Source organism: Coturnix japonica, chromosome 1 (assembly GCF_001577835.2).
Source record: "Coturnix japonica isolate 7356 chromosome 1, Coturnix japonica 2.1, whole genome shotgun sequence".
NCBI classification, from domain to species: Eukaryota; Metazoa; Chordata; class Aves; order Galliformes; family Phasianidae; genus Coturnix; species Coturnix japonica.
Window position 1 is genome coordinate 68,091,632 of NC_029516.1, and position 20,687 is coordinate 68,112,318.

At 40.8% G+C, this 20,687-nt stretch overlaps 1 protein-coding gene across 3 annotated transcripts in view; it reads left to right on the forward strand.

Moving 5' to 3' along the window:
* PRMT8 (protein arginine methyltransferase 8) overlaps positions 1-20,687 on the forward strand; it is a 48,675-nt gene that overhangs the window by 14,678 nt on the left and 13,310 nt on the right. For all 3 annotated transcript variants that reach the window (XM_032446735.1, XM_032446737.1, XM_032446736.1), the window contains 5 exons: positions 4,155-4,340; positions 6,389-6,544; positions 16,023-16,086; positions 19,613-19,755; positions 20,156-20,243. In XM_032446735.1, the coding sequence (XP_032302626.1) occupies positions 4,155-4,340; positions 6,389-6,544; positions 16,023-16,086; positions 19,613-19,755; positions 20,156-20,243 (637 nt within the window). The remainder of the gene's footprint in view (positions 1-4,154; positions 4,341-6,388; positions 6,545-16,022; positions 16,087-19,612; positions 19,756-20,155; positions 20,244-20,687) is intronic.

A 20,687-nucleotide genomic window follows, 5' to 3' on the forward strand; every position in this document is an offset into this window, starting at 1 on the left:
TCAGGACCTGTGGATGTATCTCATTGCGTCCCATGGACTTGGGCACCTTCAGGTTCTTTAGATGGTCTTGAACCTGATCTTCACTTACAGAGGTTGTTGTGAGCTGGGGGTCAGCCTCTTCTCTCTTGTAACTCATGATAGGACTAGAGGGAATGGCTTCAAGCTGCTCCAGAGGAGATTTAAGCTGGATGTTAGGAAATACTACTTCACTGAAAGAGTGGTCAGGCACTGGAATGAGCTGCCCAGGGAAGTGCTGGAGTCACCAACCCTGGAGGTGTTCATGGAACATTTGGACATCATGTTGAGGGACATCATAGTTTAGTGAAAAATATTGGTGGTAGGTGGATGGTTGGCCTGGATGATCCTGTAGCTGTTTTCTAACCTTGGTGATTCTGTGATTCTGTGACTTGGGCCCCTTCAGATTCTTTAGATGGTCTCAAACCTGATCTTCACTTACAGTGGGCAGATCTTCCTTCTCTGAGCTCCTACCTTTGCTTTCTGCAGTTTGGGCGGTGTGGCCAGAGCCCTTGCCTGTGAAGGCTGAGGCAACACTGAAACACTGAAAGCAGTGTGCCCAGGTGGCCAAGAAGGCCAATGGCATCCTTGCTTGTATCAGGAATGGTGTGGTGAGCAGGACTAAGGAAGTCATCCTGCCCCTGTACTCGGCATTGGTGAGGTCTCACTTCAAAACTGTGTTCAGTTTTGGGCACCTCAGTACAGAAAGGACATGGAGGTGCTAGAGCAGGTCCAAAGATGGGCAAGGAGGCTCGTTAAGGGTTTGGAGAATATGCCCTATGAGGAGCGACTGAAGGAACTGGAGCTGTTTTGTCTGGGTAAGAGGAGACTGAGGGGAGACATTGTTGGACTCGATGATCTTTAAGGTCTTTTTCCAACCTGAGTGATTCTATGATTCTGTGCATTGTCTAGCATCTGCAATTGAAATCTTTGTAATTCAGCAGAAAATTTCAGAAAGGACTGGAGGGCAAGTTAACTATAAAGATTCAATAATAAGTACACTGGTGGAGAAAAACATTAGATTATAAAAGTAAAGAAGTAAAACTATCTGGATTAAATTTGGAAGACATCTTGACAGAACTAGATAAGACAAAAATGAAAATATCATTTGGCAACCGTTATATTATTTAGGAGAGTGAACTCAGTGAAACGGTGGAGTCAAAAAAGTTAGAAATAGAAAAGAAGGTAAGGAGTAAGGAGCTGGTAAGGAAAAAAAAAGGGGGGGGGGAGGATAAAGGGAAAAACAAAAACAAAAACAAAAAAAGGGTAAGGAGCTGGCTGGAGGGCCAGGCCCAGAGAGTGGTGGTGGTAAATGGAGTTACATCCAGTTGGAGACCAGTCATGAGAGGTGTTCCCCAGGTGTTGGTGCTGGGACCTGTCCTCTTCAACATCTTTATTGATGACTTGGATGAGGGGATTGAGTGCGCCCTCAGTAAATTTGTGGATGACATCAAATTGGTGGGGTGTGTTGATCTGCCTGAGGGTAGCAAGGCCCTGCAGAGGGATCTGGATAGGCTGGAGAACTGGGCCGAAGCCAACGGGATGAGGTTCAACAAGACCAAATGCCAGGTTCTGCACTTTGGCCACAACAACCCCAGGCAGCGCTATAGGCTTGGGGCGGAGTGGCTGGAGGACTGTGTTGAGGAAATGGATCTGGGGGTACTGGTTGATGCTCGGCTGAACATGAGCCAACAGTATGCCCAGGTGGCCAAGAAGGCCAACAGCATCCTGGCTTGCATCAAAAACAGTGTTACAAGCAGGAACAGGGAGGTAATTGTCCCCCTGTACTCGGCATTGGTGCGGCTGCACCTCGAGTACTGTGTTCAGTTTTGGGCCCCTCACTGCAAGAAAGACATTGTGGCCCTGGAACGTGTTCAGAGGAGGGCTACGAAGCTGGTGAGGGGTCTGGAGCACAGACCTTACGAGGAGCAGCTGAGGGAGCTGGGATTGTTCAACCTGGAGAAGAGGAGGCTCAGGGGAGACCTTATAGCTCTCTATAACTTCCTGAAGGGAGGTTGTAGTGAGCTGGGGGTCAGCCTATTCTCTCGTGTAGACAGTGATAGAACTAGAGGGAATGGTTTCAAGCTGCGCCAGGGGAGATTCAGGCTGGACATTAGGAAGTATTACTTTTCGGAAAGGGTAGTCAGGCATTGGAATGCACTGCCCAGGGAGGTGATGGAGTCACCGACCATGGGAGTGCTCAAGAAACGTTTGGATGTGGAGCTGAGGAATATAATTTAGCCGGGAAGTATTGGTAATGGTTGGACTAGATGATCATCTAGGTCTTTTCCAACCTTGATAATTCTGTGATTCTGTGAAAAGAAGGCACTTTTGGATCTTCTGGTACAGAAAAGGTGTTACAGGAACATAAACTACTTTTATTCCTTTTCCCCAGACAGACCAAAGAAACTATCAGAAGTTGACATACTTAAATCTTCAAAGGAACTAGGGAAAAAGTGTGGGTTTGTTTTTATATATATAGAAGTAAACTAGGCTAATTGATGCTATTCATAGAGAGTACATGTTTTGCATTACTGTAGTATAGAATATAGGGCATTTTTTTAAAAAGTGCCTAGCAGTGGCTGAATTAAATCTGTTCTGCACTAGTAAACTACTGAATTTGAAAATCAGAAGGAAGTAGAAAAGGTGGTTTAAGTGGGACTGCCTTTCTCAGTACCTGAAGTTGTTGACCCCATTATTTGCAGATCACTTAGTGCACACGTGAAGCTGTAATTTTTTCTTCCACCTTTCTCAGTTTTCATAATTTTGTTTCACATTAAGGATGAAAGATGAAGACTCACAGATTTGACTATGATCTTTCCATTTAAATTGTTTGCAAAACTTTTTGTCTTTTGTTTTAGGGACTGCAGCTGCCAGATCTGAGTCCAGGTAGTGTGGCAGTTCTGGCTCTTTTGAAAGTTTTCTGTTGAAGGGGTAATACCAAGGAAAACCAAAATGAAGTAGTCCAGAGCATGTTGGTACCACATGATTCTCTAAAATAGTAAAACAAATTAAGAGGTAACTGTGGTTCTTTAACAACTAACAGCATGTTTAACTGAATAATATGTTTCTCTTTCACCTCCCCTGTCTCAGAAAGAGTGAGTGATAAAACACAATAAAAAGAAGAAAAAAAAAATAAATTAAAAAAATCAAGTTTTGAGAAAAGGATTAGATAAATGATGGTGGGGGGAGGGGAAATGTCCTGTGTAAGCAAAAGGAGAAAAACTACTATTTCCCAACAACAATTGATGTTCAGCCATGTCTTGTGAAAGAGCCTCACTATTTGTAATGGTTGGTCAGAGAGATGAACACTTTCACAATGAGGATCTCCCCTTCTCCTTCTTCCCTTCTTTTTGATCAGGACGATGTATACAGTATAAAACATCTCTTTAGTTTTAGGTCACGTGTATGGACTAAATCCCCTCCTAGCCTCTTGCCTGTCTCTTGCCTTTGGTGGGAGGGAACTTAGAGAGACAGTCTTGATGCTGCTCAGCAATAGCCAAGACGTTGGTGCTGTATCAAGGCTATAAAAGTGGAAAGCACAGCAATATATGGGCAGATGTGGGGAAAGTTAATTCCATCCCAGTCACATCCAGTACAATAATATATCCTACACAGCTCCTAACACTGCTTTCTGAACACACTGATAGATTTTCAGAGAGTGATAGGGACTTTCAGACATTGTGAACTTTCTCAGGCCTGCCTCTTTTATAAAGCCAGATAGATCACCTTACAATTAAGAATCTATTATGAATCCCATCTCACAAGGCTGTGGTAATTTGCTAGAAAAGCGTGACACTAAGGGAGAAAATCTGGCTCTTACTGTTTTGTGTTAATGTTAATCAGAGCATGTTTGGAATCACTCACTTCAGTCAACACTGGTATTATCCAGTGACTTTGCAATGATGGTTATTTGCAGAGGGACAACAAAGAAAAAGGCACTGAGGAAAATTTTCAAGACAGAGCAAATAAGAGCTCAGAATAGAAAGCAGCCATTTTCTTGGATTTCTCTTATGATAACCCAGATGTCTTTGGTGTTACTGTTTCTTATCTATTTACAATATCAGTACACTGGGCATTGAGAGAAATATTGTCTTCTAATGATGCCTCTTAACAAACAACACTCTGTATTCTCCTAGGTCTGCCCTGTCCCATCCCAGACTCCTCAGCCTACTGTTGTTCCAAAGCCAGTTCAGTCTGTCATACATGTCCCATTGCAACCAGGCTGTCCAGGCCGAGGCAAAATGGCAAAGCTCCTCAGTCCAGAAGAGATGACATCCAGGGATTATTACTTTGATTCCTATGCTCACTTTGGAATTCATGAGGTAATATTTATTTTTTATCTCAGTAATTATTTTAGAAAAACAATAAAAGTTTACTGTGATTTTCATTTATCCCTTCTCACTTCCTAATTATTCCTCAGCTTTTCTTCAAAACAGTGAATGAACTGGTCAGATGCCACTTCTCCAGAGATCCACATTCAAACACATCCAGAGACAGCAAGACAACCACCTCACTCAGGAGCCTATTCCAGTGCTTAACTACCCTTTCTGTAAAGAAGTGTTTCCTAACGTCCAACCTGAACTTACCTTAGCACAACTTGAGGCCATTTCCCCTCATCCTGTCACTTTTCGCCAGTGAGAAGAGACTTGTCCCAGTCTCGCTGTAAGCACCTTTCAGATACTGGAAGAGAGCAATAAGATCTCCCCCCAGCCTCCTTTTCCCCAGACTAAACAGCCCCAATTTCCTTAGTCTCTCCTGATAGGGTTGATTTTCCAAGCCTTCACAAGCCTTGTTGCCCTTCTCTGGACCTGCTCCATCACCTCCATGTCCTTTCTGTATTGAGGTGCCCCAAACTGAACACCAGGTGAGGCCTCACCAATGCCAAGTACAGGGGCAGGATGACTTCCCTAGTCCTGCTCACCACACCATTCCTGATCCAAGCCAGGATGCCACTGGCCTTCTTGGCCACCTGGGCACACTGCTGGCTCATATTCAGCCAACTGTCCATCAGCATACCAAGGTCCTTTTCCATCAGGCAGCTTTCCAGCCACACCTCCCCAAGCCTGTAGGGTTGCCTGGAGTTGTTGTGACCAAAATGCAGGACCCAACACTTGGCCCATCGATCGAGTCTATCCAGGTAGTTCCCTTCTCCCCTCAGGCAGATTGACACTCCCTCCCAACTTGATGTCGTCTGCAAACTTACTGAGGGTACACTCAATCCCCTCATCCAGATCATCAATGAAGATGTTAAACAGAAGCAGCCACAGCACTGAGAGGGCTCATTGCACAGGATGCCGTTCATGACTGGCCGCCAACTGGATTCCACTCCACTGACCACAACTCTCTGGACCCAGCCATCCAGCCAGTGCTTCACCCAGTAGAGTGTGCGCCCATCCAAACCATGGGCAGCCAGCTTTTCCACTAGAATGTTCTGGGGGAATGTCAAAGGTCTTACTGAAGTCCAAGTAGACCACACTGTCAGCTTTACCTTCATCTACCAAGTGGGTCACTTTGTCATAGAATGAAATCAGGTTTGTCAGACAGGATCTACCATTCAACAACCCATGCTGACTAGGCCTGATCCTCTGGCTGACCTTTAATTGGTCCATGATGGTTCCCAAGATTATCCATTCCATAACCTTCCTGGGCACCGAGGTGAGACTGATGGGCCTGTAGCTGCCAGGATCATCTTTCTGACCCTTTTTGAAGATGGGCATCACATTCGCCAGCCTACAGTCCAACAGGACATCCCCAGTCAGCCAAGACTGACAAAAAATGATGGAGAGTTGTCTGGCAACCACATCTACCAACTCCCTTAGCTCTCTAGGGTGCAATCCATCCGGCCCCATGGATTTGTAAACATAAATGAATGAGTGAACAGAGGAGTGGAAACAGACTTCAAAAAACAGCACACTACTTCCAGGCTCTACTGTACACTAACTTCATCTTTTTCTGGAAGGCTCTTGCCTTCTTATAATGTTATATGGAATAATTCTCTTGTGTTCAAGGAGTATCCTCAGAAAGTTGAGGTTCTAGGTTGTTCGCATCATAGGAAAAAGTTTGCATTTCTTTTTTGCTTCTCCCTACACCCAAATCAGTGCTGTGACTGGATTAAGTTCTGCTTGCCACTTGTAAGAAATATATGATATTTATAGAAATAAAATTATATGAAGGGCATCATGCTTAATCTTAATAAATCATTCCTAAGTTGCTTGCCTTTTAAAATAGCTTTGATGCACACACTCCAAAGTACTTGGAAAACTCTTCAGGGTGCTAATGATTCTTAAATTACAATAAGGAAATTAATTCAGCAGTAATGTTGAAAATACATAAGCATTTAAATAATAACATTTTACTTTTTTCACTACAGGAAATGTTAAAGGATGAAGTGCGTACATTAACTTACAGAAACTCAATGTATCACAATAAACATGTTTTTAAAGATAAGGTTGTCCTTGATGTTGGAAGTGGCACAGGAATCCTCTCCATGTTTGCTGCAAAGGCAGGAGCCAAGAAAGTATATGGGGTAAGAAAACTTTCCCTCATTTTCATAGTTCGTTTGGAAATTGTGCCTGAGAGGGAAACAAGCAAAATGGATTTACACTAATTTCTGTTTCTTGTTTGCTTTGTAATTCTCCCTTTCAATCTTTGAGTTACAGTCTTCATTGGAGGTCTGAAACTTTCTATGGCTTGCAGTAGTATATGCTTTTAAAATCAAGAAACAGTGCTTGCTATTTTTGTGCATGTTGGAGGAAGGGAAGGTGAATTTTCAATTATCTGGTACATACCCATATTTCTAAGACAATTCACTGCCAGATAATTAAACCAGTAAAATAAAAAATTACTTTTCACTGTTTTTTTTGTTATTTCCTTTGAATTTCTTTAGAGTTTAGACATTTATAAAGCTCACTGAAATGTCAGCTCACCCACAGACTATTCAGCTGAGAAGTCAGGAAAACTTTTAGTTTGAATACTCTTGCCACATGAGCTACATCACCATGAACATGTCACCTATCAAGCTACAGAGTTGTATTTGTGCTGTAAAAACAGACATTTCAGAGCCATGGAGGTGGAAATAATTTACAAATTCAAATTTAACTCTATGGTACTTTTAGCAAAGATTTCCACTAGAAACTGTGAGTATTCCTATTAAAAAGCATTTGTATGACAGATGTTATTATACAGAACAGAGTTGTTACTGTTACTTCTCTAAAGTTAGATTTGATTTTTCAAATAGTGTGTTATGGGCACTGTTGATAAATGCAGAGTGTTGGTTTTCTGGCTACAGTGATACTGAAATCATTATTTTTCTCCCTTTTCCCCCTCTTTAAGTTCAAATTTATCCATAGCCCTATCTGTTTCTTCTTGTTCCCTCTGAGCCACTGTTGGATGTTCTTTGCTACTCAACCAACTGTTAAAATCATCTCAGGGTCTCCAGGATGTGTAAATCATAGAATCACTGAGTCAGAAATATTTAGTTTGGAAGTCCTCTAAAAGTCTTTTATCCAAACTCCTGCTGGAAGCAGAGGTAAATGTAAAGCTGTATCAGATTGCTCAAGTCCATGTGCAGCTCTGTTTTGAAACATCTACGGATGGAGACTCTAAATTCTCTCTCAGCACTTACTCTACTGCTACAGTTAGGTCTGTAGCCACAGGTCATGACTGCTGCCTTTTGTTCTGTCAATGTTCAGTTCTGAAAAATGTTTGACATTTTTTTTTTCTGCTAGCCCTTTATGGATAGTTGAAGACAGCTTTTGGATGACCCCTCAGGTTTGCCTTCTATAGAAGAAACAGAACTTGTCTTCTCAGTTGTTCTTTCTTCATGTGCTCCAAAACCCTAGCCATCCTGGAAGATAACACAGTAAATCCCAACTGGGGAGCTGCTGGAAGATGTATAAAGTTATGATGGGAAGGCCTGTTCATGTTTGTCAGTGGGAATTGGATGGAAAAATATGAAACTTTGTCTTATCCACTGCATTTAGTCATATAAAATTCAGACCAGTTTCAAATCAATTCTATAGAACATTCACACAAACAACATAGTATAGTTAACGAGTTAAACTGACACATGATATCAAGACACGTGGTAGATATTACCTGATTTAGATAAAAAAAAAAGGCAGTGGTCAGGATCCAGCACAGGGGAAAGAAAATGGGAATATTTCCTTTATATATTATGTGTGATATAAATTATATATATATGTGTGTGTGTGTGTGTGTGTTATGTATTATATATTGTATATTGTGTATTATATATTGTATATAGAGAGAGCTGTAGTGGCTGTGCAAGGTCCTGCAGCCTGAGCTAAGGGAAAAGAGGGAAATGTACAGAAGTGGAAGCAGGGTTGTGTAGCCTGAGAGGAATACAGGATTTTTGTCCGTGTTTGTAGACATAGGATTAGGAAGGCCAAGGCGCAGATGGAGCTCAATTTGGTGAAGGATGTGAAAGGTAACAAGAAGGAGTTCTACAGGTACATAGGCAGAAGGAGACAGGCCAAGGAGAGTGTTTCCCCTCTGTTGAAATTTAATGGGGAGCTGGCTTCCTCAGACATGGAAAAAGCTGAGGTACTCAATGAGTGCTTTGCCTCAGTCTTGTTGGGTGGTCAGGCTTCCCAATGTCTTGCAGGACCGTGAACCTCTAGGTGAGGGTGTGGGTAGTGTTTTCGGTCCCACTGTAATGGTGTAATAAGTCTGAGTTGTCGTTATGAAATCGAATATGTATAAGTCCATGGGGCTGGATGATATCCATGTAGGGTTCTGAAAGAGATGGCTGATGTGGTTGCCAAGTTGCTCTCCATTATATTTGAAAAATCATGGCAGTCTGGTGACTGGTGACCTATGACTGGAAATAAGGAAACATTACTCCCATTTTTAACAAGGGGAGAAAGGATGACCCAGGGAACTACAGGCCAGTAAGCCTCACCTCTGTGTCTCTGAAGATCACAGAGCAGATCCTCCTAGAAGCTATGTTCAGTGACATATGAGACAAAGAGGTGATTCAAGATCACCAGCATGGCTTCACCAAGGGCAGATCTTGTCTGACCAATCTGGTGGCCTTCTATGATGGACTGACAGCTTTGGTGGATGAGGGAAGGGCACCCTCCATCTTTGGTGGATGAGATGAAGTGCACCCTCAGCAAGTTTGCAGATGACACCAAGCTGAGGGGTGTGGTCTATATACTGGAGGGAAGAGAAGCCATCCAGAGGGAACTAGACAGGCTGGAGAAGTGGGCCCATGAAAACCTAATGAAGTTCAATAAGGCAAAGTGCAGGGTGCTGCACTTGGGTTGGGGCAATCCCAAGTATTTATACAAACTGGGGGAAGATCTCCTTGAGAGCAGCCCTGCAGAGAAGGACTTGGGAGTCCTGGTGGATGAGAAGCTGGGAATGAGCCAGCAGTGTGTGCTTGCAGCCAGGAAGGCCAACTGTGTTCTGGGCTAGATTTAAAAAGGGGTGGCCAGCAGAGACAGGAAGGGGACTGTTCCCCTCTACTCAGCTCTTCCGAGGCCACATCTGGCGTACTGCATCCAGGCCTGGGGCCACCAGTACAGGAAGGATGTGGAGCTCTTGAGTGGGTCCAGAGGAGGGCCACTAAGATGATCGGATGGCCGGAGCATCTCTCCTATCAGGAAAGGTTGAGGAAACTGGGCTTGTTTAGCTTGGAGAAGGCTCTGGGGAGACCTCATTGAGGCCTTCAAGTACTTAAGGGAGTGTATAAGCAGGGGGGAGAATGGCTGTTTACAAGGGTGGACAGAGATAGGACAATGGTCTTAAACTGAGACAGGGGAGATTTAAGTTAGATGTTAGGAGGAAGTTTTTCACTCAGAGGGTGGAGGCATTCAAGGCCAGGCTGGATGTGGCTCTGGGCAGCCTTGTCTGGTGGTTGGTGACCCTGCACGTAACAGGGAGGTTGAAACCAAATGATCATTGTGGTCCTTTTCAACCCAGGCCATTCTATGATTCTGTGAATAATATCACAGTAGTGACTCTATAAAGAACTATATCTGGTAAAAGGAGATACAGCATTAAACTGATGTCTAAGAAGCATAATGGAAATAGGAGTGAATATACGCACAATGAACTAAACACAGCTGTAGAAGCTGAGATTTTATTCATTGGAAATACAGCTTTCACAAAATTTAAGTGCTTTATAAAACTGGACAAATTCAAGTTGATTACCGAGTGGAAAGAGAACAGGGGAAAAGTCTGGCAAAGAATTTGTTTTTTCTTTGCCTACAGAATTAAGTATATTCTTGTTCAAGAAAGTTTTGAAAGCCAAGCCCAAGGTTTTTTTAAAAATTTTTTTCTTAAGAATCATCTAAAACAAGTTAGAAAGAAAGAAAGAAAGAAAGAAAGAAAGAAAGAAAGAAAGAAAGAAAGAAAGAAAGAAAGAAAGAAAGAAAGAAAGAAAGAAAGAAAAGAAATGAAAAGAAAGAAGAAAGAAAGAAAGAGAGAAAGAAAGATAAAGAAAAGAAAAGAAAAGAAAAGAAAAGAAAAGAAAAGAAAAGAAAAGAAAAGAAAAGAAAAGAAAAGAAAAGAAAAGAAAAGAAATAAAAAACACCAGACAGGACTGCAGACAGAACTGAATAAATATTAATAGTTGTAGGTATGGAAAAGGCTTTTAACCTATACATCATAAGGCTATGTAGAAGGAAAGTGACTGTTCCTGAGGGCATCTGGTCAAAGACCTTTTACTGTACAACAAGCTATAAAAAGAAAAAGTGATAGAGACCAAGTCTGATTACAAACATGATCATTAAGTTTGACTCACAACACCTGATTCATAAGGGAAGTAGTATTGTGCATTGACACAGCCTTAAATCCTTGCAATTGGAAGAAGGCAAGCTGGTTTCCAACCCTGAGGTGACAGAGTGGAATGACATACAAGACAAAGGATACTGGACCTACCAGCAACTTTTACCCTCGTCTGAAGGATAAGATCGAATACACCCAGCACCCAGGCCTGTTTTAACAGCTAGTTTTGCCTGCTGGAAGGGCTCTTGTTCCACCCTCCACCAGACCCATACCTGGCCTTTCTCTCAGTCAGTATAAAGTCCTCAGCAGCTGCACTAAGTGGGGTATAAAGGAATGACAGTATACCAATACACCCAAAAACTCTAGCAGCTGCACATGACCTGAAAGGATGGCAGGACCTGAAAGGTCCACTGCCTGCCTCTCCACATGAATGCAAACTGATCTTAGAATTCTTCATGGATGTGAATACTGAAGAATGCATTTGCCATATACAGTACACAATAGGTTTCTATCTTCCTGCTGAATGTGTTAATCAGAGATGCAGCATTGTGTATAGCTGCATGAACTAGTGACATGACCTTATTCATTTCTCTGTCATTCTCCATTTGCTGTCTGACTTCCATGTTGGCCATACAGGAGAATTACATGGGCTATGTGCAGGTCTTACGATACCCTCTTTTTCTAGATCCTGCATCATTCTTCAGATTTCCTCTTTCCCTCCCAGGAGTCAATTCTGTTTTGTATTAGCTATCCAGCACAGCTCTGGCAGTCAGATAGGCTCATGTTTCACATGGCCTCTTAAGTTTGCCTTTACTTACCCAGATACTAATACATCTCTCTCTCAGTCTGAACTCTCCCATAGTCATCTGGAGAGTCAGATCCCATAGTATGTTTATGCCCATTATTTATTCTGGGTTACAACTTGTAACTTCAGTCATGTCTGGGATACAGGGATGGTCTGCTCCCAAACCCACCAATCTATAACCTATATCTCCCTGAAATTTAGTCAGATCACTGTAAATAATTGAGGTTTCTGTGCCTGTATCCACTAACGTCATCACTCTTTGTATATTTTCTGGGACCAAAAGATAGTCAGTTCTACATACATTCTGAGTGCCCTAGTTGTAGAGGTGCTGACATTCCCCACCATACAAGTAATTGCACAGTCACCAATTCTTTTTTCTCATGTGTCTTGGGCATAGTGACCCAGGTCTCTTTAGGAGACCATTTCATTTTTTTTAGGAACTATAAAATCTTCTAGGCTTCATGTTCTCATTAAAACATCTTCAATAATTCTTACCCCTGCTTTTCTGGGGGTGTTTTGAAATTTTTGATTTTCCTCCAGCTGCTTCCATAGCTGGAGGAGAACATGATTGGGCTGGTGATCAATTTTTGCAGATTAAACTCCAGCCTCGATTAAATATTGAGCACCTGTTTTGGGGATACCCATATGAGTCCCGGTCATGATGTCCATGGTGCAGACCTCCTAGTTTTAGCTTTGGGGAAGACCTCAGCTCCTTCCATCATCCTAATATTGAGCTTGGCCCTCAGGCACTGTTTCCCCACAACTGGACACCAGGTGGGTAGCCTGTTGGACAGTGGCCTCTGAGGCAACCAGGGGATTTAGTATAGACACTAGTGTGCCATACTGGTGTGGAGGTGCTTGTAAGATGAGATTGCTTATCCCTGTTGAAGACTAGATCTGGACTTTCAAACATGTCCTCACAGAATTCCTCCTTCATACCTAATACTCTAATGTAAGTTTGGAGTTCTTCCACCTCAGTTCTTTCACTGAGGTCTATAAACAGTATTTATAGGAATTAAACTTTTATTTGGCCACGAGATTTTACACATTAACCACTGGATTAATGAATGATTTTCTTCACTGTGTTGAACCATAGCATACAGTCTTTGCCTGAGGGCAGGGTGAGTAGTAATGAACTTTGAAAATTTCTGGCCTGTTCACTATGACAATCTCCACCCCCATATACCACAGCCGAAGCAGCCATTTTGGCAGCTCTCTTGGCTTTTATCTAAAATGTTCCAGCATATCCATACAGCTCAGCAGCCATTCACAGGCATGTCATCATATTTAAGGTGGTGTGGGCAGGGGGCCATTCCTCAGGTGGAAACCCCACCAGTCTATCCTGGACTTCCTTTGTTTTTGGGGTTATGACTGGTCTTATCTCTTGAAGATCTGGGAACCCCAGATTCCCTACTTGAGCTTTTGACTTGTTAATTTTATTTTTTGATTCAGCCAGGTTCCAAGGATCCTATTGATCTGGGTCCTTTACCTCCTCTAATGATATGGGTCTTACTTTTAGAGGGGGAGTAACAGTTGAAGATGGGGCAGTTCCCTCTGTCAGAGGGGACCGTAGTTTTGTTTTCCAGTTGTTTGATACTAGCTTTTAAAGGTTTGTTTTACAGAATCACAGAATCACCAAGGCTGGAAAAGACCTACAAGATCATCCAGTCCAACCACCTTTCACCAATAGTTCTCGCTAAACCATGTCTCTCAACACTATGTCCAAACGTTCCTTGAACACCTCCTGAGTTGGTGACTCCCTGGGCAGCCCATTCCAGTGCCTGACCACTCTTTCAGAGAAGTAGTATTTTTTAACGTCCAGGCTAAATCTCCCTTGTCACAGCTTGAAGCCATTCCCTCTAGTTCTATCACAAGTTACAGGAGAGGTCGACCCCCAGCTCACAACAGCTCCCTTTAGGTAGTTATAGAAAGCAACTATGTCTCCCCCGAGCCTCATCTTCTCCAGACTCAACAATCCCAGCTCCTTCAACTGCTCCTCGTAATGCCTTTTCTCCAGACTTCTCACAACAGCTTTGTAGCCCTTCTTTGTTCCAGGGCCTCAATTCCTTTTTTGCAGTGAGGGGCCCAAAACTGGACACAGTACTCAAGGTGCATCCTTACCAGAGCTGAGTACAGGGGGAACACTCCCCTGTTCCTGCTGGCAACACTGTGTCTGATGTTCTTGGCCACCTGGGCACACAGCTGGCTCATTTTCAGCCCAGCATCAATCAGTACTCCCAGATCCATTTCCTCCACACAGTCCTCCAGCCACTCTGCCCCAAGCCTATAGCACTGCCTGGGGTTGTTGTGGCCAAAGTACAGGACCCGGCATTTGGTCTTGTTGAACCTTATTCCATTGGCTTCGGCCCAGCTCTCCAGCCTATCCAGATCCCTCTGTAGGGCCTTGCTACCCTCAGGCAGATCCATACTCCCGGCCAATTTGGTGTCATCCGCAAACTTACTGAGAGTGCACTCAATGCCCTCATCCAGGTCATCAATAAAGATGTTGAAGAGGACAGGTCCCAGCACCGAGCCCTGAGGAACACCACTCATGACCAATAGCCAGTTGGATTTTGCTCCATTCACCACCACTCTCTGGGCCCAGCCCTCCAGTCAGTTCCTTACCCAACCAGTAGTGTACCTGTCCAAGCCATGGACTGCCAGCTTTTGCAGGAGAATATTGTGGGAGACAGTGTCATAGGTTTTGCTGAAGTCTAGGTAGACTACATCAACAGCCTTTCCCTCATCCACCAGATGGGTCACTAGACCATAGAAGGAGATCATTGTGGTCAAGCAGGAGCTGCCCTTCATGAACCCATGCTGTGTAGGCCTGATCCCCTGGCTGTCCCGCACATACTGCATGATCTCCCTCAAGCCAGTCTGCTCCATAAGCTTCCCTAGCAATGATGTCAGGCTAACAGGCCTGTAGTTCCCCAGGACCTCCTTACACCCCTTCTTGTAGATGGGAGTCACATTGGCAAGCCTTCAGTCTTCTGGGATCTCTCCAGTCAACAAGGAGCACTGATAGATGGCTTGACCATCACCTTTGCCAGTTTCCTCAGCACTCTTGGGTGAATCTCATCCAGCCCCATGGACTTATGGCAGTACAGTTAAGAGTAGAAGGTCTCTGACTGTGTCCTCCTGAATCAAGGGGGGTTTTGTCTGCTCCCCAGAAAAGACTACCAGGTCAGGGAGTGGAGTACTCTGAGGATAAAAGGTTTTCTTCCTAAAGTTCTTCCACAGAGTAATGATATGCACTAATAGTTAGTAGTAGGAGACATGTTACAGTGAATGCCACTACTACTCTTTCCTCTGTTGGTAGAGAAAGTTTGATCTAATTTATTCAAGAATTCTGCCATCTTCGAAGGAGATTTGATATTGTCACTTACAGGTCCTCATTCTTCTATAATCTGAGCAGCACTCAAGGGAACCCAGGATTCCTTCTTTGGGGTATTTTGGGTCCTGGTAACCAGCCAACACGTTATTCCTTTAAGATAATCCATCCTTAGTATGTATTCTGCTGTCTCTTCTGCCTGGCTTGCTAAGAGCAATGTGACAAAATGCATAACAAAATGGCAAGGTAGCAAGGTCTTAAGTCACAGGGAGTGAGGATCTGCTTAGATATAACAGCAGAAGACAGAGAAATAAAGGAAAAAAATCTGCTTACTTTCAGAAGGCCTCAGGTACACATGGATCTCCATTGCCAACCTTTAAATGAGGTCTTGGAAGGGATGGATCCTGGCTCCACCCCTTCTTGTCACCGAGGTCCATTGCATGTTCTGAGCCCCCCTAGGTAGTCCCTGCCTTCCTTCCACATGCTCAATCACTGCTTCCAGCCACAACTTAGAATTTCCACTACACTCGTCATAGGAAAAGTAGATATGGATGGTTTGTAAATATAATTATTTCAATAACTTCTGTGAAAAAAAATCTTAATTCTTCTTTAATACTATAGATTGGGATAGAATTTAACAATTAAAAACAGTTACTTTGGAAACAGATAATATTTCCATGGTTTGAATTTTAACATTAATCACAAAGCTTGAATCTGTTTCATTTTAAAGTATATGAGGAAATGTACCATCATGCTATTTGATTCCCTTCAGGAGATGTTTCTGAATGAAGGGTAATATCTGAGGTAGTGAAAATAAATTATACAGCATGACTATATGTTAAGTAAACTTGTAGTTGGGATCTCTTTTTTTCCCACATTTTAACAATTTTTAAAACAATATTTTCTATATGAGCCAGTTTAACTTATGCACAGACTTCAGTTTAAATGCTAAAGTATGAATGATCATGACAGTGAACACACAGGTTTGATTTACTCTTCATCAGTAATTGAATGTTTTGCACAGGCTCTGCTGATTTAAGTTGTTTTTGTATATATTCACATACATGATGTCAGTAACATCTAATTATGCTTCCTTTTCTTTTTTTCTAGATTGAATGTTCAAGTATATCTGACTACTCAGAAAAAATTATCAAGGCCAACCACTTGGACAATAGTAAGGCATATTATAAAATATTTCAGGAGAATTAAGTTTTTTTACTTTTCCTAGTTGATTTACATTGTGTGGTCTACATGTAAATTATAACTTTGCATTATTTAGTTATATAAACACAAAACTAAAACAAGTGCTCATTGTAGACACTAGAGCAACTCCTCACAGAGGGAATTACTTCTGCACGTACAGACTCACAGACAACAGAAGTAACAGATGGCAGTTTGATTTAGTAAGGCAGTGAGAACAGAATTCCCCTTTCAAATAAATTGTGCCATTTCAGTTCTACCTTAATGTCTTAAATAGAATCAACACACATACACACATGTACACTCATAAATTAAAATTGAAATGCTGTTCTGAGCAAAAAAGTATTCCAAATCAATACGGATTTATTACTGTTTTTTCTTACTTTCAAAATCACATAAATGTATTTTAAAAAAAATATACTGAAATACATATACACACCAAAATATTTAATTGTCAGAATAGCAGTATCACTGAGAACTTTTCTTTCCTGAACAGAAACTGTAAAATTTCCAAAGATGTGGAAATACTCCAATTTAAATACATATATATTAAAACATCCCCAACCATGTTTCAATTTACAGGCAGATTTGGTGATAGATGCAGACCTAATATCATTTCTAGCTCTGTATTCATATCCCTTATGAATAATTTGGCTTGATCCTCTGTGGACTGGATAGACATCCCAAGAATCATCGTATTTGTCAATCAGACTGAAACTAATATAAGAAAAAAAAATAACCTCTCTTTGCTGAAGTAACTCCTTCTATATAGTTCAAATTTGTAGGGCTGCAATAAAATGAGGAACACCTAAGCTCATCTATACTGAAAGGAAAAAGTCCCCCATCTCTTTTCCTTTCCTTCCTACTCTTATTTCTGGCTTATCTTGTTCTGGCACTGTCATCTTGTAGGCCACTCCATTGTCAGATTCATTTCACTACCTTGTGAGTTCAAATGGCTCCAAGAAGGATCCAGTGTGCTCCAGAGGTTAGTCTTCTCTATTCTTTTTCCAGGGACAAATTCTCGTTTAAATAGGAACAAGTCCTTGAAAAATGAGACTGCTCTGCTCTGGCAGGAGACTGGATGATTTACACTTTACTCTGACATACATTTACATTTAATTTAATGTGAGCAGGTACTGAGTCAAAGGATCTTCCTGCTTATGGCAATTTTTCCTTTTTTTTTTTTTTTTTTTTTTGCTTTTTTTTTTTTTTTTTTTTTTTCCCCCCCACTTAATTGTCCATTAATATGCAGAGTAAATAAAAAGGACTAAGCCAAAAGAAAAGATGCTGTTTTGAGAACAGATGTAATAACAGCTGGGGACAGCACAGTTTGTTCTCACATGGTGCCTAATGAAAATGTGTCATCAAAGTAAAGGGAAGTAAGAGGAACTATTCATACTGTGGCTGTTTTTGGTATAAAAAGATGGCTTCGAAGTCTACAGATGTGTAACACTGGCAGCTGTTAACAGTGCTATTATTCACTCCAAAATAGTTGTGGTGGTGAATGTTCTCATCATTAACCAACCACTGTCCTGCAAAAACTGTGAAGGAATGAGCTTAACAAATGGAAATGAGGAGGAAACTGTATTCTTATCCAGACTGGTTCCTCTCACCAGATGACATTTCATGTTATTTGTTTGAATGAGAACTTCCAAACTTCATAGAGGGCCAATCTGTTTTGGTTTACTGTGAAAGTATAGTAGCTATATCTGGTTAGAGTATGACTAGTACTGCATGTACTTTGGAAAAAATGACCCTTATTTTTCTGGGCTAAGTTCTAAAAAATGCTAAACATCTTACCTAGTTATAGCTAAGTAAAAGTGCCTAACTTTTCCCCTCACTAAATGTTGACCACTTGCAACAGTAAAGCTTACCACCAATGAAAACTGCCAGACATTAAAAGTTATACAGTCATGCTGTCCATTACTATATGAAAATAAAATTTTCTCTAGTCTTCCTGAATTTAAAGTGAATCTGTTACCTTCTCAAGGTAACAAACTTATAAAATACAAAACCACTAGACTTTGCCCCTCCGCAACAAAAAACAGCAGACGAACTCAAGCTAAAAAATATTGTTCTCAAGAATTTAGACTGTTTGAAAATAGAAGATATGTGAAAAAAAATTCAAGAATGATTGGAAAATACTGTGATGATCCCGAAAGGAAATTGTTTGTTACAACTGAACTACATATGGATCAGTATTTAGTTTTCATTTAAGTAAAATATCTACTCTAATATAAACTATTTCTATTAATTGCTTGTTGACCTGCTTTTGCAGTGACACATCCCCACTCTACTGTAAGTAGTTTACCACATTGCCATTAATATAATGCGTTGTATCACTGAAGATCTGGTGTTCTGTTGCATATATTTCAACTCTTTTTATGTCTTTGAAACTCATAGCTATCAAATTATCTGACAATATAAAAACTTTGCCCAAGTCCCTTTAGATAACTGTGTGTGCCCCGGTGGCGCAGTGGTAGGAATGCCGCCTTGCAACACTGGGGCCCTGGGTTCGAATCCCCCCTGTGGCGCAAGTGGTAGAAGTGCCGCTCTGCTACACAGAGGCTCGAATCGAATTGGACTCGATGATCTCTAAGGTCCCTTCCAACCCACACGAGACTGTGATACTACGATACTATGATGAAAAGCCATCGAACCTAAACTAGAAAGAAGATTCAGACTAAAAACACCAATATTTTATAAAATATTATCTATAATAATATATATAAATATATATTATATATATTTATAATTATATATATATTATATTATATTTTTTATATTGTGTATATAAATATATATATGTGTGTGTGTGTATATATATATATATATATATAATTTATAAAATAATTGGATTATGAGGCAGAAAGGAATAATTAACCATTTTTCGTGACAGAACTGTGTTGGTACAACTTCCCTTGTTTACATACAGTCATGCTTGAATTGACTTTCTCAGCTGAGTCAGTTTCCCATGATTCATGCAATGTCTAAGTTTTCTCACTGTAAAGCCAGAATAATATTTGAAAAGCATATGAGAATTACACTGTAGCTCCATAAATCTCTAATATCTCAATAATGAGATCACATGTAATTCTACAGGAATGTTTAAATATTTAAAGTGGAATCTTAGCTCTACTTTGTTAATAATCTAGAAAACTAAATTCATCAGGGTATGAGAAATGAGATCATGAAGGTAAACAGGGTAAGATCATTTTTCTTTTGATTTTTATATATGTGCTTTATTAGTTTGGTGGTGTTTTTTTGTTTGTTTGTTTGTTTGTTTGTTTGTTTTATAGTGATGCTAAAAGTAACATTTATTGAACTTACTGCAAAAAACTACAAAATAACATAAAGTTTATCTGAGTCTCATGAGATCATTCCTGATCTGCAGGCGCTTAAAAAGCAAATGACATTGAAAAGGCCAACCTGACATTCACTAGCAAAGAAGTCGGGTGTTTTATTACGTGAAATATATTTCTGTGGATTCTTTTTTTCAGTAATCACAATATTTAAAGGTAAAGTGGAAGAAGTTGAATTACCTGTGGATAAAGTTGACATCATTATCAGCGAGTGGATGGGTTATTGTCTTTTCTATGAGTCAATGTTAAACACAGTCATCTTCGCACGAGATAAATGGCTGGTAGGTGCCCTGCATGTTATGCTCCTCTCTGAAATGATCAACACTTATTTTCTGACTACAAGCTTTCCTTCTCCTACCATTCTCATAGCAAGAGACAGCTACATCTCCAATACAATTTTGTAGGCTTTAATGGGAAAAATAATAATAATAAAAAAATTTTAAAAAAAGATTCTCAGTAAGAGATTTGGTTTTGATTGACTAGTGGTGAAATTCATATAGACTAATAGCATTGCTACAGGCTTCGAGATTTGCTGAGATTAAAGCCGATGTGACAATCTGAAGTAAAACAGAAAAGGCATGCAAGTGGTGCTTGTCTGGTTTTTGTATGTGCAGTTCAAAATGTGATGTCTTTGTCAGGTGAATAGATTACGAGATCCATTTCCCCACAATTCATCAACAGAAACCAGGAGGGCTAATGTTTCCAGACCGAGCTGCTTTGTACGTGGTAGCAATTGAAGACAGGCAGTACAAGGACTTCAAAATTCACTGTGAGTACATGCTTAACAGCAACCCTTTTCTACTGTTATTTACCTAAAATATTTGACTTACAGCAGCCTGCTGTAATCTCCTCACTGAGAACATTTTGCAAAAGACATTAATTAACAGTAGCCAGGGCAGAATTCCAATGCAAACAAAAACTAAGAAAATTCGAGTCTGATAAAAAATTAAGTAAACTTTCAATAATTTAAAGCATGCAAAGGACAGAGACAAGAATGACAGAATGATTACATCTATATTGATAACTCTACATCTATTTTAAAATGAGTATTTTATGAGATTTAGTTTCATTGTTGATTTAGTAAATATCATCGCACATAACTGTCATTAAAATTAGAATCTCAGAATGGTCTGAGTTCGAAGGAACCTTAAATATCATCTAATTCTAACTCCCCTGCCATGGAAAGGGCTGCTTATTCTAGATCACACTGCTT